This window comes from Athene noctua, chromosome 1 (genome assembly GCF_965140245.1).
Source record: "Athene noctua chromosome 1, bAthNoc1.hap1.1, whole genome shotgun sequence".
NCBI lineage: Eukaryota > Metazoa > Chordata > Aves > Strigiformes > Strigidae > Athene > Athene noctua.
The window spans coordinates 138,264,209-138,282,565 of NC_134037.1; the positions used below are offsets into that span (position 1 = coordinate 138,264,209).

An 18,357-nucleotide genomic window follows, 5' to 3' on the forward strand; every position below is an offset into this window, starting at 1 on the left:
GGTTCAGACTAAAGGGATAAAATTATTTCTTCACCTTCCATACAAGTTCCTTAGCCCCTGAGCTGTTGTTCTACTACTGTTGCTTCTCATGAAAACCTTTGGAAGATCTGCTTTGTGTTACTGCAAACCAGAAGCTATTTGGTAGCCTAAAAGGTTAACAGGACAAGAGGTCATTTCCTGTCCAGTTTGCTAAGCTGTCTGCTTTCTGGTTATGAGCTTCCTTGGCAGCTATGATGCAGACAAACCATTTCCCTCTACAGCAGAGGTTTTTTGTGAGCACAGTTATTTCATAAATGCTTAGATTTAGCTTCTAGAACTTAGTCCCATGCTAGCTAAGAAGGACTGCTTCCTCCATCACTTTCAGAACTAAGTACAAAGTACAAAATTTAATTTTTTAAGTTCAGCTGTATTTCAATAAATGTTTCTCACGTGCACAGAACCATCCTACTGCATATTCACACATACTAATATAAACAAAAAAGCCTACACATGCATCCAAATGTTTTTCTGTGCAGCTAGTAAAAGGAGGAAGAAAGAAAAACATTATCCTTTCCATATTCACAGTAGGTGAACTTTTGACATCACTGATTTCAGTGGCCTTGCTTTTATGATGGAAAGGGGCTGTAAAAATTTAGCTCAAGACAGCTACTCTAAAACTATTAGTATGTAAATATAAAGTGCATGAATCATTGCTGGGTGTTTTAATGCTGATAATTTTTCCACTGATGTGAAAAGTTCTGAAAAATTATTTCTCTCCCATTAGGTGTTGCTTTGTTAATTGCCTAGTCATGAGAGTGGAGGGTATTTGTGATTTTAATTAGGGTACGGTACAGAAATTAACGGAAACTAATGCTTTAAAGCAAGAATTTTCTGAGTTATAACATATTTATAGATTCACTTGATTTGTTATTACTTGAGCTGTTTGCAGTGATGTGATTTCATTAGTGACTAATGTGTTTCAGCCATATCCCTGGGGGAAGGAGGTGCTGGGGTTCTCTGGTCAGGGGCTGTGTAATCTTCCCCTGTCAGGACTCTCGTGTTGGTCTGGAGCAGTGCAGTGCATTGAACATGAGACCACCTGACAGATCATCTCTGGTCTCTTAACTGCTCTGCTCTGGACGATTATTTTCTTTCTGAGTTTCCTTTGTTAGGAGGGTGAACAGAAGCCAAGGACAAAACATAGCCTGTCTCCTGTAGCACCTTCTCATCTTTGAGACTCCTTCCCACATTGCAATCTAGGGCACACTAGTGAAAGGGTATGTAAGAAAGTTGTTTGCCCCACCAGTTCTGTTGATTGAGCAGTAAATTGATTGAAAGTAAATGTTCAGAAAAAATAAATTCAGGGCTGTGAAGACTTAAAATTTTATTGCAATCCTTACAGTATGTGGTGGAAAGTGGACAGGTTTTTGTATTTGTTTTTTGCCTTTAAAATCCTACTCCATTAAATACGTAAAGAAAAGTCTCAGTTCTCATCTAAACAGATGTATTATGAGCTTAATATGTACTCACTTCTTAAAACTTGATGATTTTGTGTTTTTAATGACTTGGAGTGGCAGATTTACAGTGATGCCTGGCAAGAGCTCACCAGAATATGTTCACATTACTCCATGGCATGATTGTATTCAGGATTGTTGTCTATCTGGTTTAAGACTATTTGCATGAATCTGCAATAGTAAAACTGCAGTCCTACTGTGTTTTGCATTATACTTGTTTGGCAGGGTCTTCAGTTTGCTTTTAATAATAAATTTCTTCACTTTGTGGTGCATGCCTCTGAAATAATCTACCTGTTCACAAACATAATCTGTTTCCAATTATTTTTACAGTGTTTCCCATAAGCTATTAAGTTGTCTTCTGATGTTTTTCTCTGCATTTAGAAATATTTATTGTGATAATTTCATGTCCATAAAGCAGAGGAAATTCTAGTTATCGTCCAGGAGAAGCTTTACAGACTTTGTTTTCGTCAATCTAGAAAACTGTTAGCTCTCCATATTTTCCAGATAACAATCTAACAATCAATTCAGATTTTCCTGCTTACTGATAATGTTACTGGGTGTTTAGGGGTTAGCTCTGCACTGTTGTTCAAGTCTAAGTAGCATTTATTACCTTGCCTTTGCTTACAATGCTAAAAGAAGATAATACAGAATGGTAATTTCTGCCTTTCAGTTGAGTAAGAAGCAGGGGCCAGCAGAGTTTGCTGAATAACAAATATGGATAGCTCAGACATTGAGTAATATCTTACAGAATTAATTTCAGAAAAAAAGCAGACCAAGTCCTCACCAGACAAGATGTACAGTGTAGTTTCTCACTGTAAACGTGAAGGTGCCTATGATTGATACCGGTGACTAAGTGAAAAATCTAATGGTGTTTTCTTTGCTTGTTCACATAAATACATTACTTCCCAAGAAAAGTAAGCATTTAGAAATTTTGGAAGTTTTGCTTAAATTAAAATAAGTAGCTTCTCTGGCAACTGCTATATAGAAAATATATTTGAAATTGATGTTATAATATGAAATATGTAGTATGAAGTAAGGCAATTATATATGTCTTCATGTTATGAGGAGGCATTGGTTAAGGATGCTGCATCTTTTTTTATCTCATACATCACTAATCAACATCTGGAGGTAGTGCTCTAGAAACAGGACTGTTTTTCTTTTTACACAACATCTTTGGTAGAGAAGTTGCTTCTCTATAACATATATCCTTGACAAGATGATGGTCAAATCAATCAAATATTTTGTCTTGCCTTCCAGCAGTATGAGTGTATTTAAGATTAAGGATTAAATCAGCCATTTATTATTGTCTGCCAACCCTTATTACTTATTGCCAACAACATGCCTATATAGAAAAATTAAGTTGTGGGTTTGGACGTGAGTTTGTTCTGGCTTGCATATCTCCAGAATGACAGCAGTAGCAATGAAGGCATGGCTAAGGACATCATGTAAGGATGTCTTAAAGCGTGTCTAGTTTAAGTAAGGGCCAGAAACCAGGCTAAGTCCATAGGGAGTTTTTGTGCTGGATGCTGCACCCAAAACATGAGTTTAAGTATTGTCAGTGGCTGCAGTGTGCAATGTAGAGATAGCACAGAAGTTAAAATAGCTCATGTAAATAGGAGTTTAAGTGCTGAACAGACTTCTACAGTTAGATAGGAAAACTTTGCATACTTCAGAGAGCACTGTGCTGTCCCTGCTGCCTAAATCTTTCTGTGACATAATCATATCTTTGTTTTGCAATGTAGGGGTACTATAAGGGCTGACAGGAGGGTCGGGCACTTGCCATGATGCTTTGAGCTGAACAGGTACAACTATTCATAACATTGTAAAATTCTGAAATTGTTCTTCATTATCTCATTCTTTCCTCCTGCTGCTTGTGTTAGGACTTAAACCTGCAAAAGCACTTAGTCCTAAATCAGTTTTAAACTGAAGATGTTGAAAGAAAAAAAAATGCACTGACAACAAAAGCAAGATCACTGTTGTTTTGGGAGTTTGGTTTGGTTTGTTGGGTTTTTTTTTAATGTCTATATGTCTATAGGCTTGCACTCACTAGGAAAATTATGATGATTCCTTTTCCTGCTAGTGTTCCAGCATAGTCATGGAAACTCAGGGGAACTCTTTCTGTCCGTTGCTTACTGACCAGTCTTTGAAACAACTGAAATGCTGCTGTTTCCTAAAATCTGGAGGACAAAAAAGGCTTAAATGGCTTCAACTTGAACTCCCAGTGGTACCTAAAAGTTTAAGGTGTATAAGAAGAGTACAGATATATTTAAAGAGTGGAAGCCTGTGGCAAGACTGTGTTTACCCTCAGGAGTAGCAATCAGATTTAGAGGAGGTGTGGACAATAAAAATTTAGAGCCCCATCTAACAGCTCTCAAATAGCTGATATTGCAGTATCAATAGCTATCAAACATATACCACGGAGAGGTGTTAGAACTGCATGTCCACATGTGTTGCAGCACCTCTGTGCTTACTTTCCTGTAGGGGGTTATCCTCTGCAGGATGAGGAGCGGAGAGAAGCTACCCATGTCACTACAGTTTTAGAATTATTGAAGTCTAGCTTTCTTGTCACACTCCTTAGGGGCAGAAAATGAGTTGTAAATGAGATCAGGTTATTTATGCTTTATGTAAATTTCAGGAAGTTCAGTAGTGAATCAAACTAATGTTGTCCTTAACTTGAATATGCTTCTCTCATCAGTAACGAGTTCAGATATGACTGCTCAGGAAGAGGAGAGTGTTTTCTTGTAGGATGTGTAGAAAATGTGTTAAGATTCTATAATTTAGTTGTGAGCAAACACATTCTTTTTAACAAATGAAAGTAAATGAAATACTTTCACAAAGTTAAGTTGTCTAACAACTACTTCTACAACAGTCCACATTTCATGGCTGATGAAATCAGAATGAGCTTTGAGATTGCCTGGAAAACTGTCATGCTATTTCCATCATACTTAAAAGATGATAAGTTGATAGCTAAGAAGTGAAAAGATGTCACCAGCTGTGCTAAGCAGAAGATGATATGCAGAGTGTGCAAGTGCAGTTGCTAGTGAATTGTTTTACTTTTCTGATAATAAATGCAAGGAAGTTTTTTATTCGTGTGTTACATACAAAACATTTATGCTTTTTGTAATAGCCCTTTTCCCCCCTTTTGTTTTTCCAGAGTCAGGATGACAGATTTGCTTTCACTGCTGAATGGTATGACCCAAATGCTTCGCTGTTTCGGCGTTACGAACTTCTATATTATCCAAAAGATGGATCGATTGAAATGGTAAGAACAAAAGAAAAAAATATTGTTGTAAGTGTAATATCCAGTTAAACAGTTTGTAAAATGGCAAGCCACTGCCTCTGCCTATTAATTTTCCAGGTAAGGAAAATGTATTTTAAGATGTATTTTGCTCTGTTTCTAAAACTAAAAGAAAAGCGAAAACACAAGTTCACAGTGAAGCACGTGGAAGAGCTTCCATGTTTATGGTGGTTTTTTTTTTTCTTAAAGCTTGCTTTGGCATGGAGAGATTAGTTTTCTCAAATGTGTTTTCATTCAATCTCTACTTGGGTTTCAGAATTGAAACTCAACAACACTGACCTACTGCTTGAGAAATGTAAATTGAAGCTGATTCCAAACGGGGGAGTAAGCTTCAGCAGGAATTCCAAAAGTCTCTGAGGAGTAAAATGTAAGAGTCTTATCAAAGTAGAGGAAATGGTAAATTGCTTTTAAATTGATTTTAATGAAAGAAAGAATATTTCAGACAGTGGGATCTAAATTTTTCTATCAGTGGTGCTTGTGCAGACCTTTCTGATTTGCAGTTCAGACAACTAATCATCATTGTTTATTGATAGTAGGTTAAAACAAGTATTTTGCAATAGCAGGGATATGTATATAAATATAATATGTACTGTAAAGATAATCCTAATGAACGAACCAATGCTTTTTGTTTCCTTTTAGAAATAAGCATATGGTTTGGACTAGTCCTGTCTGATTTTTAATGAAGACCTAAGGGTCTGAAATTAGTCTAGATTTGGATATTCATTAGTAATTTCATTGTCAAATTTTAGTTTTCCTGCTATAAATATCAAATGCAGAAATAAGAAAGCTAGTGGAATCTGCCTTTTCTTACCCAAAGTACTCCTCACTGAAACCATGGTACCCACCTGTGTGAGGAGATGCACTTTGCACTTCTTACTGATGGTTTCTTTAGACAAACTCCATCATGATATTGTCCCTTTTAAGTTAGTTCTTTGTATGATGTCTGTGTGTGCGCAGTTGTCAAAATGTGAGGATTTTTATTTTTTATTTCCCAGAGACAATTTAGCTAATCAGTCAGGAGCCGTAATAATCCTCCTACACAACCATGTGTAGGCTGGCAAAATTGTTGTTCATTTCACCTAGATGTCTCAAACCCAAGAGCTTTCAAGGTGTGCTTGAGCTTCTTAATGCATTCAGCATCAAATACCTATGGCTTGGTAGACTTCTACATTTTGCTAGTGTGCTCTTAGGTTAAGACAGTGTGGTGTAAACACAGTCATGAGCGTATATGGGCTGTGTGTGATCAGGACAAGAGTTAAAAAGGCAAAAATGCATGTAACACCTCTGTAGAAAGAATATCTCAAAATCACTTTTGGAGATAAGTTTGTGGACAGAGATTAAATATGGAAATTTTTTTTTTGATTTTTTTTTTTAATTTCTGTAGAATTTGGTGATTCTTTCTTTATTACTGCGTCATTTTTCTGCATCTTTTGGTATCTTCCTGAGGAGATGACAGCCTGCTTTTACCTCTAACATATCTGAGAAGGGAGGTAATGGATAGGAGCCAGCTTCTCCCTGCTTATAAGAAAGATGTTTCATCCCCTTTCCCACCTCCCTGACAATAGCTCTCCTTTATCACCCACCTCAGCCGAGGGTGGAGCACAGCTGCTGAAGACTTGTGCTATGTAAAGTCCTCAGCCTTCCTTTTCTGTCTCAGTCCTTCATGGCTTGGTTCCTGTGAAAAAAAATGACAGTGGGAATAATAAGACAAGTTTCCAGCTTGCCTTGTGCCTGGAAGAAGGCAGCATAGGTTTATTGTCCAAGGACAGCAAATAACTTGCTATCAAACTAAACGTCTTGACAAAGAGATGCCCCATTCTCTGAAATTTCCATAGTTAATCACTGTCATGGGGAATTCTTAAAGCCTGAAAAACTTTTCTTTCTATGGTAGATTTCCTAAGAAGAGAGAAGAAATATTTAAAAGGGACAGATTCTTAGCAGAGAACAATTTTGTTTTGGGTAATTTACTTCTACATGTACATGGACAGAAGAGGAACAGGCCAAACAGTCTTACATTTCTTCTGCTGTGGCTTATCTTTCGCTTTATAAAAAGGTCTTTTAAACAGATCCAAAATTCCACTCTAAAGAAAAATTCCTTAACACAGATAGATGCCTCCCCCCACCTTTATCTTCTGCTTGAGAGAAACATCTTGGGGGGCCTTTCTAGCAACTGTTAATGAAATAACCAAGGAAATGTTCGGAGTTTTAGTCAAGATACTGAAGAATTTGAATATGGTCAAGACAGTAAATAGGCTTCCTGACAAAGTCCAGGAAAAAACAAGTAGCTGAATTCAAGTGATTTTTTTTTTTTTTTCCAGCATGTTGTAATTTCATTCCCTACCACACTTGAATAGAGGATGCTTAGTAGGAGCACGTATGAGGGGCTAAAGACATTTCACAGCAGGGAAGGATTCTTCCTTATAATCCTGCCTCAGCAGAAGGAAGTATCAAAATAATTTATATTCTCTGATCTGCAAAGTTTTGGCTATTCTGGAAAATCTTACAATTCTTATAGCCTCCTAACAGGAGAGAAATGTATTCACACATTTCAGAACACGGAGGAGTATGTAATTTTGCTCTTAATTTTTTTTCCTCCAAAATTTGTTGGAAAGATGTTCTTTCTTTTAATGTTACTCTAGCCTATATACACTTGCAATGAAGGACAGTGTATGTAATTCAGGGCAGAGAAGGAGAAGTTTGGCCCGAGGAGGACAAAACTCTTCCTTTCATAGGATTCTACTTCCTCAGGAAACTGAAGGCATCTGTAATATGGACGTGCAGTGAAGAAACTGTTCAGCAGGTTGCCTTTTGTGCTCTGCCAGTCCACCCAGAAAACTACACATTAAAATCTTGCTTCTAGCTTGGAATGACAATGTATGGCTGATTTGTCTTGACAGGCTTTTGAGCTTGCAGCTCTAGGCAGTGAGAACGTCTCAACCGAGTGTTGCAGGCATCCATCCATCCCTAATTCTGAGTCTTATGCAGTCAAATAAAGCATAGTATCACTGGAACGATGCCCTGAAGAGGAGACTTGCCACAGTGTGTATCTTGATCATTCCTGGTGCGAGCCATTGGTCTGTGAAAAAGCATAGATCTGCTAGGGGGAACTCTCAGTGGGACTGGGCAGAGGTATCCACTAGGCACCTGTACTGTTTATCACAGCTTGAATTAGCACAAGCAAATGATAAAATAAAAAATGCAAAGGTGGCTGTCAGCCTGAGACTGTTTATATGGAATAAATCTGTAATTGTGGTTTAGTCTTCTAATCTTTTCTGGTACACCTGTAAGTTCAAAGGGTTAGGAATTAAATCAATTTTTCAATCCCACAGTACTATGCACATTTCTGTAAGCAGAGTAAAAATTATGTTGAGTTTGCCCACAGCTTAAATCTCTTGCTATGGTAGTTTTTAATCTTCTTTTCTCTGCAGTATGATGTGAAGAACCATCGCACCTTTCTGAAGCGCACCAAGTATGAGAGCTTACACCTTGAGGATTTATTTGTGGGCAACAAAATTACTGTTTTTTCCCGTCATCTATCCTTGGTGGACTATGGGGATCAGTACACAGCTCGCAAGCTGGGAAGCCGCAAAGAGAGGTAAGAAAGCACAGTTTTTGAAATCTTCCTTTGTGGTTGGGGTTTCAAAGTAGCTGTTTGCTAGGAACGAGATAAGCTTTCTGTACTACGGGGAGAGGAGGATAGCTACAAGTCTGCATGCAGTTTGATCTGACATAGTGATAGCTGGAGAGAAGCAAAGTGACCCCTGCTTGTCGGCAAACCCATGACTGCCATTGTTACCTGACAAATCTTCAAGGCCAGGAGAACTGTGGTGTCAACTGCTGCCTCCTTTAGGTCTCTTGGGAGAGAAGAGGGGGAGGAGGAAAGCAGGGAGTCCTGCTCAGCTTTGTTACTCCCCCAGGGCAGGCAGCCATAGGATTCTTGTGATTTGTGGACTCTCTTGGGGCAGAATTGATATGGTAGCCTTGATGTGTGCTGGGCTCAAAAGGCCTGGATCTTGCAAAACTAGCGCTTGTCTCTCTGGGATCTGTGCAGAAACTTAATGCCTTACTGATCAGATCTACTCTCTTTTAGTAGTAGTAACTGAAAACAGTGGGAACAGGAGTGAGAGAGGCTCATTCCCATTCTCCATTGTTTTTCACACTATGGAGGATTTTTTCTGAGAATTTTTTCAGCATTTCCTAAACTGGTAACAGCCTTAGGTTGTGCCAGGAAAGGTTTAGAGTGGATATTAGGAAGTTTCTTTCTAGAAGGGGTTATTGGGCGTTGGAATGGGCTGCCCAGGGCAGGGGGGGAGTCCCCATCCCTGGAGGGGTTAAAGAGTCGGGTTGACCCAGCGCTGAGGGATCTGGTGGAGTTGGGAACGGTCAGGGTGAGGTTCATGGTTGGGCTGGAGGAGCTTCAAGGGCTTTTCCAACATTGATGATTCTGTGATTCCGTGAAACTCTGTGTGCATGAGGACAGGAAGTATAGATTGAGTATGTCAATAAAACCTATGGGCTTGTTTGTTAAGACAAATTTCGTTTATAATGGATGAAGATAAGACTCATCATCTCATTTTGGTTGAAAGGCTTGCTTTGGAATAGTCTTTAAGAGCCCATCCATGAGCAAAAATATCAGGAGAGACCTAATAAAATGACAATAAGATTAATTTAAAAGGAATCTGGTTTGACTGCAGTGCAGGTAATCTGTGAATTTGCAAATTAATAAATTTTGATAATTTACCCCAGCTTTTTTTGAAAAGAACACAAAATATTTTCTTAGGTATGATGTTCCAGTGAGCCCTGTTTGCCTGCTTTCTTGCTCCCTCCCAATAACTGGGCTTATTTTGAACTCTTTTTGGAGAGTTGTACATAACCAGACGTATAGGAAGAGTTGGAAGCTTAACATACATCTTTGTTTTAACCTCACAAAAACATTGCTGTGGAAATGACTGATGCAATATCTTTCCAAAAAGAGTTCTCCTAGTGCTTTTTCTCCAAGGTGGGGTTGGACATGGTGGAAGAGTAGCAAAGGAGGTGGAGAACACCAGAGGAAGGCTTCTGTATATGTGGCTACTCTCTGTGTTCCTCAGTGGAGTCTTGGGTAGTTTACATCTGCCTTGTTTGTAGTTTTTATATCAGTGTAACTTTTTATGTTCCTGCTCTGCCTAAACTAGCATAAGCCCTGGTGCTGATGCATTTACACCAAGAAAAGGCAGCTTGTGATGAAATAACATTTTCTTCTTTTAAGGGAAGTTGCCATCTATACAGCAACACTGTAGCTGTGTCAGTGGTCTTGGGAGGGTGTGAATTTTTCTACTGCTCTACAAAAGGAAGGAGGGGAATTTATGACATGTCAGCTGTTTGGAAAACATGTTAGGAATGTCATCTGAAAGATAACAGATATGCAAGTGGTGTTACATATTCAGAATAGCCCAAAGGAACATAGTGAAAGGTGTCTTAAACAGGCAAGAGATCCTCAAAATCCGGTTTCTTCACAGAAGCTTTCACTGGGTAAACAGGGTCATATTAAAACAGTCCTTGGGCATAATAGTTGCATGGGAGGTATTTGTCTTTTTGGCCTGTTCCTAGCAGGTTTTGCAGCAGTTATTAGTTAAATAGATATCACATGTTGCAGATGTTTTACTATAATTCCTAAAATAATCTGTAGTTGGAATACTATCAATAATTTAAAGGATGTTGTATGAGGCAGAATGTTTCCCCATCTTTTTCTTGCCTTTGTGCGCTACAGGACTATCAGCAGTTTGACTTTGGAAATACATTCTTTGATCACTGAATATGTGTGCAGACAGGCTCAGGAATGGCCTTTGAGGGAGACTGAGGAATGTTTATAAAAAGTCTTTAATGTCTTGAATTATGGACCTTTGTCAATAAATCAAGTGAACCTGGCTCTAGGTACATGAGGTACAACACAGATGTGTAAAAAGAGGCTAGGTTTGCACAGGCCCTTTCTAGAATTAGGTTAAAATTATTAAGACAGTTCTATGGAGCTTCAATTTCTACACCTACTTTACTTAAGTCTTGGGTTAATTTTTAAATACAGCCATATTTGAGTGTTCTTCCCTGCTCCCCTCCCAGTGTATCATAAGGAAACCATTTCACAAACAGTGCCTAAAATGGGTAAGCATGTGCTTACTTACAGTGTACCCCAGAAAGAATCACTGGCATGGCACAGGGATTTCTGTTTCTGTAGTCTTTCACTTGTGATCCTGGGTGGTTGTAACCTGAGGTAAACATTTGTTAGACCACGGTGTCCTGTCTAGATAGCCTATACTTAGAGTCAGTTAATATCACTGGTTTCAAAAATGGTGTTAGGAGGCTTGTGTCTCAACCAGGAATACTGGAATTCTTTTTTGATTGGGGTATTGTTATTCTTGCTTCTAGTCATTGGCATAATCAGTGTTTCCTCTCCTACAAGATGTAAGCTACTGTACATGCAACAGTCCTATTATTAGAAATAAGTAGATCTCAAAAGCATAGCCACAGCATGCTTTGTGTACCATTCCTTTGATCAGTTCCCATCTTCTGTTGTTTCAGTACTCATTGCAGTGCTGTTGTACAGTCCCTCTGAAAATGTAAGCAAATTAGCTTAATTTTAATTATTTTTCCTTTGTTCCTAGACATAAAACAGCTTCAAAATGTACTTTGCAGACTGCATCATGTCAAACCACAAGAAACATAGTCCTAATTAGAACTAAAAATGGGGCACATGAATCAAAATCCAATCTTGGAAACAGTCTTCAGCATCCTGAATTATACTTTTCTTATCCTGCATATCTCTGAGAAGCTCACACTGAAATGTTAAAGTTTATATATCAGTGTTAGAGAAAAGATATGAGTTGCTCACTGCAGTTTGTATTAATGTCTTCTAGGCAAATTGCTTCATAATGCAATATTTCATTACATATTGGTAGGAATTACAGTTTTACTAGAAAGCTTGAAATTAGAAAAGTAAGGGACAATTTATTCCTAGCATTAACAGTCTGTCTCAAATAGCCTGTGTAATAACGTAGATTTTAAAAAGTATTCCTCAAGGAAATACAAACAGCACTGGAAACCTTCCTGTTCCTGTTAAACAGCAGAGTTGAGAGCCTCTTACACCAGGGTGAAAGTCATGCGTTGTGTGACCAGGTGGGTACATGTCATTGGTCAAGCATGCAGCTGCTCCCCCCCACGTACCTTGATTCACATGGCACACCCTGTCATATGATAAATAATATCACAAAATGAGGTGGAACTGTGAAATCCTTGGGGAAGAGGGGAGCAGGCAACGGACTGTGGGCTGCATGGAATATGCTGGCAAACTGCGTTGGATGTTGGCCAGAGGTCGGCCTTTCCCAAGCTGAAGACAGGGCTGAACTGACTTCAGTTTGCACTGCAGTGGGCTGAAGCATAGGCTTGGTTGACTACTCCCATGCAGTTTCTGGCCACACCCTTAGTCCATCAGTCTTTTTGTATTCTATTTCCCAACGGATCTGAGCCTAAGCTGGCCTGTCCATGTATAAGAACTTCCTGATGCTGGAGGAAATCTCTGTTTGTTTCTGAGGTCTGAAGGTCACCTATGTCTCTCCCTTAGTTTCAGATGAAATGTCACATACGTTCAGATCTTCCTCTTTACATTTCCTGGTCTTAACACCTCCCTTCCTTTAAATTTGCTGTGAAATAGATAGTCTGTCTGTTCCCAAAGCATCTGTCAATCTGGGGTCACTTTAGGTTCAAGATAAATGTAGTGGAAGTTCATCCATCTCCTGTAACCTCAGCATATTTGCCCTGCTGAGAATATATCACTGCTAACCTAAAGGCTGCTTTTCATGCTATGCTGGTATATAAAATGAGAAATTTGTAATTATTTACCTTTCATTTAGGGAAGTACTGCAATAAAAAATTCTATCTTGGCTAGCCTTCATTATCTGAAACAGTGCAAAAGATGGAAGGAGCTCTATAGGATTGTCAGAGACGTGGACTTTCTGAGATGCTGAGTTGAATATATCTGTTGATTTGTAAGCTGAGCACATTTGAAGCTGACTCACCACAAGATGAATGCAAATAGAAAATGCCATTTTACAGACCTTCTTTTTGTGCTTGTTATTTTTGATTAATAATATGTTTAGTGCTGATGGTGTACTTGGTGCTGTGCAAACCTCACTAATAAAACAGTCCTGGCCTTGGGGATGTACAGTATAAAAAGATAATTATCGAGAAGACAGGATGTACTTGGAGACAAAGATGTGGGGGAGAGTGTAGAGATTTTTGGATTGGTCTCCCTTAGAATATAGCTGTCAGTCAGTATAAGAGACATAATACCTCTTCTGCCAACCCTTTATTGTGTCTATTAACAGTCTTGGCTATTTGGCGTGCAGATTGTATACCGTAAAGTGTTTGTACGTGCCAAGCACAATAGGACCTTCTTCTCACTGAGGCCTCCAAATATTTTAAAAGTAATAATAAAACAATCATTTCACTTTGAGTTTTATGGAAGAGGTACATGTTTAAGTAGTATTTTTCAATAGGAAGTTTTAACAGCTTATTTTTATGTATATAATGATTAATGTTAAGAAAAAAAGGAGCTGAGCAGGTGTAGGGAGACGTTAACAAATCAGTTGTGTTCTAACCCTGAGCTGTGACTGAGGAGCTATAGAGATACACACTAGCTAAGGAAGAAGTGGTAAAATTGCTGAGAGTGAAAGGAGAAGCCAGTAAATAATGACTGCTGGTGGAACAGTGGGCTGACTTGGGTTAGAAAGCTCGGCAAATTGTTAATGTGCAAAGCTGGTTCTTATCAGAATAATGTTTTGTGCAGGCATTCAAGAACAGTGTGGAAATTGATGAGACACTGGGACTAGGGTGTTTGACTATGACAGAATTTCTCTCTTTGATGTGATGGTTTTTTGTCTGAGTATACACTCAACATGCACACCAAATCCTCTAAGGAAAATAGTGTTGGCCATATCTCTCTACTTTTTTTTTTTCCCCCCCCAGAACACTGGCTTTGATTAAGCCTGATGCAATGACCAAGATTGGAGAATTAATTGATATCATTATTAATGCAGGATTTACAATAACTAAAGCCAAAATGATGGTGCTTTCAAGGTAAGAAATTGTTAACGTTAGCTCTATTATATCTAAATACTATTTTTGTAGTTAAGAATGTTCTCTGAAGCTATCCTGTGTTGTTCCACACATCAAATCCATTCCAGTGAGTAATAGAGGGAAGATTCATCAGTTTCATAATCATGCAGGATTCTGAAAGCATGTGGAGAATTAAGCTAAGTATTAAACAGTTCTGTGCAATGAGTATGGGTGATTAAACATGTAATGTCTCTGCACGAATTCAAGGTGACTTTCATAGCTTTAGCAATTAAGCATTGTGTACTACTGACACATGTGTGTGTCCTCACCTCATGGCTTCCTGATATTGCTGATAATGCTGATTATAACAGCGTTATCCTTAAAGTCGTTGGGTTGTTCACTCTCAGTAGATCCACTGTCTTAATTTGTGCTCTCAGAACCCAAACTTGTTTGCTTTTTAATGACTGGAAGTCCCAGGCACAGCAAGTGATCTGGCGGTGTTGCAGGGTTGGACAGATTTTACTCATGCATCTTCCTAATCGTCCCCAACCTGCACTGTTCTCCACTTATCTCATTGAGCCACAAGATTTTAAAAAAGGCATGTTTCAGAGGAAAGAAAACAATTAATTTACCCTAGAAGACTTCCCCAAAGCTAATGCTCTATTTCTCCATTGCTGCTCTGCCAAACCTGTTTATATATGACATGTCTTTGAAAAGAAAAGCTATCTGTCCTACATAATACCATTTTCATGTGTTCTTATGGCTTCTGTGTGAGGTCAGGAACAATTTTCCCCTACCTCAAACCGTTTTTGGCTTTCTGAAATACTGATGAAAACAACTATGGGGCTTCCTTCTGTTGTCTCTGCATTCACCTGCTGCAGTGTTTGATGATAACTGGTCCCAGATCTGCCCTCAAACAACTCCAGTTTGTGAGTTCAGTGAGGTTTCTAATGGTAGTTTACAATTCACAATGTCTTTCAAGCCGGCTTTTTTTGGCTTGATCTCCTGCAGACTGAGAGATTTGATCCTGGAGTGTTGTGTTGAGTGATTCTTTATTTCAGTGTCTGTCTGAGAACTTGAAGAACTGTTGAGCCAAGTCACGTGCTTTATAGTTGACTCACACTGGAGGGAAGAAACTTTGAGACTTGAACTTTTATTGCCTATTGCTATATAAAAATCTCTGCCTGTCTTGTATAATTGAAAATAATTACACAGGATTGGGCTGTGATACTGGATATATTTTAAGTACTGTCTTGAGTATTTGTGGTTTCTCTGCCTACTATATACTCTGTTTCTTGGGACTGTGCCATTTAAAAAGGATATAACTGTGGCTTTGCCAAAGTCTTCTACCCGTAGATCCCTGCAGGCATGCTTGTTCAAAGCAGCATCATGATCCACTGCTTTTTTAAAAGGGATTATTACTGACATTTGTCTGGCAATCACTGTTAAGTAGGTTCATGTCTTCTGTAAAAATTGTATAGCCAAGATATGAAAGTGAGGGCAGGCACCTGCTTTGATAGGTCAGTTCTCTAGTCTCTTCATTTAATTGTATGTCAGTTCAGTCTGTTATTCCCAGATGAACACTGTTTTCTATTCTTTAAAAACAAAGAAGTAATGAGAGAGGTGGAATGGAAAAGGAACTAAGTTAGACAGCACAAAGCAGTTTTATATTTACTTCAGTAGGAATGCTTACCTGAGTAGTAGAGCTCAATTTGTTTCAGAAATATATTCCTCAAATATTTCTTCACCTTCAGAAATTATAATACTTAATCTACTTGCATACCTTTTTCATATTTTGCTTTCAAAATTATTTGGTGAATTAGTTTCAGAAGAGCATTTTCTGATGAAATAGTGAACTGTAAGAAAACTTTAGGCTATTTGCAGAGTAGTTTTAAAGCTTGAGACTGTAAGAATTCCTGTGACTAGCAGCAGTTTTAAATCATGTTTCTGCCTTAGTTATGAAATGGAAGGAAAGCATATTAGCTTTATGGTCAGTGAAAATCTTTTGAATTTTGAATGGCTCATACACTGAACTGAAAGCAGCAAACCCAGAATTATTCAGCTCCAATGAGCAGGTGGTCATTTAGATAAAAAAGCTGGAGAAAGCTGTGACTCTTCAAATATTTGTCAAAGTTAGGAAAATTAAATTCTTTTTAGATTGTTCCTGAGGTTCCTTTTTGCTTCCTTTCACCTGTCCTCCTGAAGAGCTTGTCCTTCACAAATTCCAGCTTCAGAAACTGATATACACCAGGATTTGGAGCAAGCCAAGACCAAGCCTGTGCTTCTGAACTGGAATTTTGAAGCAGCAAAATTACTTGAAAACCTCCATGGATTTTTCTAGCTGTTGCCATGCAGAAAAAGCAGTGCAGTAAGCAGGAGTTAAACATGAGAAGCAGCTGGAGAATACGCAGGGAAGAGAGGAGACTGGCTAGCTGCAGGGGGTGGTGGGGTGAAAAGCCACACAATAGCGTGGCCACTGGTGGTCCCTGAAACTTGTATAATTCGGTAGCTGAGCCCAGTGCTGCTGGCAACGTGGCTGTGGCAATGCAGAGCTGAGAGAGCCACCACCCTTCTGAAAAGGGTACCTTTTTGCTTCCAATACCTGCGTGAAAGCTAAGTGCAGCTGTTGTACAAAACATACTGTTCATGCCTGCTGGCCTTTATTTATTTGCCTGGCAATGTAGGAGCCCTCCTCATTACAGAAAGCCCATTGCTTTGGGAGACAGCAGTGTGTAGTAATTGCTGTGTTTCCTGATGGGAAGAGCAAGACCAAATCCAGTTTTCAAGTGGGAAAGTGTGGCAGAACGTTAATTTTAATCTGGAGAGCATTGTGCTGCCTATGTGACTTGTAACATTTGAGGATACTGAACGGAAACCAGGTTGTGCAACATTCTGTTGTGCACTAGTGCAATCAAAGTCTTGATAAGGAAGTAAGTTACAGTGAAGCAGATAAATTGTTTATTTATGCTTTAAAGCCAAACTTCATTAACCAACATACACAGTCAAACTGAGATGAAAGATGAAAACAACATAACAACAAATGGCTTGGCAAGAAGGTGGCTCTGCTGCCTTTATTTCTCAATGTGAGAATGTGGGGACCATCAGTGACCCTGAAAGTCCATGCTATGAGCTTCAATAATTACTGGTTTCACAGAACAGGAGCATAAGGAGGAGTCATCTACAATCTACACCTGTAGCCACATAAAATATGACAAATTTAAATGTAGTTTCTGTTACTGGGTGTGAACACCCCACAGGCTGTCCAGCTTGGGGAGACATTACTTGTAGAAACATGTTGATGAATGATAGTCTGTGGGGTTTAGGGGGCTTTATATATGTGTATATATCTATATCTATACATCTATGTCTATGTCTTTTTATTTTTCCAGAAAAGAAGCAGCTGATTTTTACGTAGACCATCAATCAAAACCTTTTTATAAGTAGGTATATCAATTTCAGCTTGACATGTATTAAGCTTATTTACTGAATGCACAGGATTCATTTACCGTATTTGGTACTGCAGGACCATGGGAAAATCAGAATTTTTCTGAGTTGAGTGGAGCCCTTTGCAAAGTATGCACCCTGTTCATCTTCCTCCAGGGACAGATCCTTATTTCAGCTATTCAGGGTTTTAATTCACACTCTTTAGAGCCCGATGATATCAGGGGAATGTCTTTGGTCTCTCAGAAGTGAAAATGCTCCTAGCAAAGCAAAACTTCAAAGCCAACGGAAGAAGCATCTTCAGGATCAGGGTGGAGCTTGGAGGTAATGAAAATTAATGGGGAACACTTAGCTGTGAGAACTGATTTGGTAGCAAGTACCCCAGATCATAAGTGAAAGGATAGTGCATGGAGCAGCTGTTTACTGAATTGCTACCCTTAAACAAGACGTCAAACGTCCATGATGCTAGACTGCTCCACCTAACATGAAAAACCTTGGTCTTTCCATAATTGACCAGATTGATTCTTATGACCCAGAGATCGTGTTGTTTCTACTTTGCCTGAAAGCACCAACAAACAGCTTTCTTTTCCTCCCTCTGGATTTGGCTGTCTGCTTCTTTTAGGAAGAGAGTGCAGCTCCGCCTTGTGCTTTTCAGCTGTGTGGGAACCTGAGTTTGCACTGACCTGGTTTCAGTTCTGCCATGAAGTGCTTGAGTATTAGGATCTGCCAGCTGCTCTCCTGCAACAGCAGCTGATTTATTGTGGGTCCAAACTCAAGCCATTCACAGACATATGGCCCCAGGCTATGTCTGACCATGTTGGAGATCAGAGGGAGATTCAGAATTGCTGAGTAAACCTGCTTGAATATGTTGATAATTGAGAAGAAATTTTGCCTGTAGTGTTATTTCACAGATGTCTATCTACACTAATGGTAATTAACTGAGAAACTGTAGCCTGTGTTCACTCTGATGTGCCCATCTTCCATCCTACAGTCTTACTGGCTACATTGTCTATATAGGATTTTTCTCTAAATTAGAGT

The 18,357-nt window shown here is 38.9% G+C and overlaps 1 protein-coding gene across 2 annotated transcripts in view; it reads left to right on the forward strand.

Annotated features, from left to right (window-relative positions):
- The window catches only part of NME7 (NME/NM23 family member 7), a 94,761-nt gene that overhangs the window by 15,145 nt on the left and 61,259 nt on the right, over nt 1–18,357 (forward strand). Inside the window, exons 2-5 of one of the 2 annotated variants that reach the window (XM_074897759.1) lie at nt 4,648–4,755; nt 8,220–8,386; nt 13,789–13,899; nt 17,268–17,318. In XM_074897759.1, the coding sequence (XP_074753860.1) occupies nt 4,648–4,755; nt 8,220–8,386; nt 13,789–13,899; nt 17,268–17,318 (437 nt within the window). The remainder of the gene's footprint in view (nt 1–4,647; nt 4,756–8,219; nt 8,387–13,788; nt 13,900–17,267; nt 17,319–18,357) is intronic. The other variant, XM_074897768.1, reaches the window with a different exon arrangement.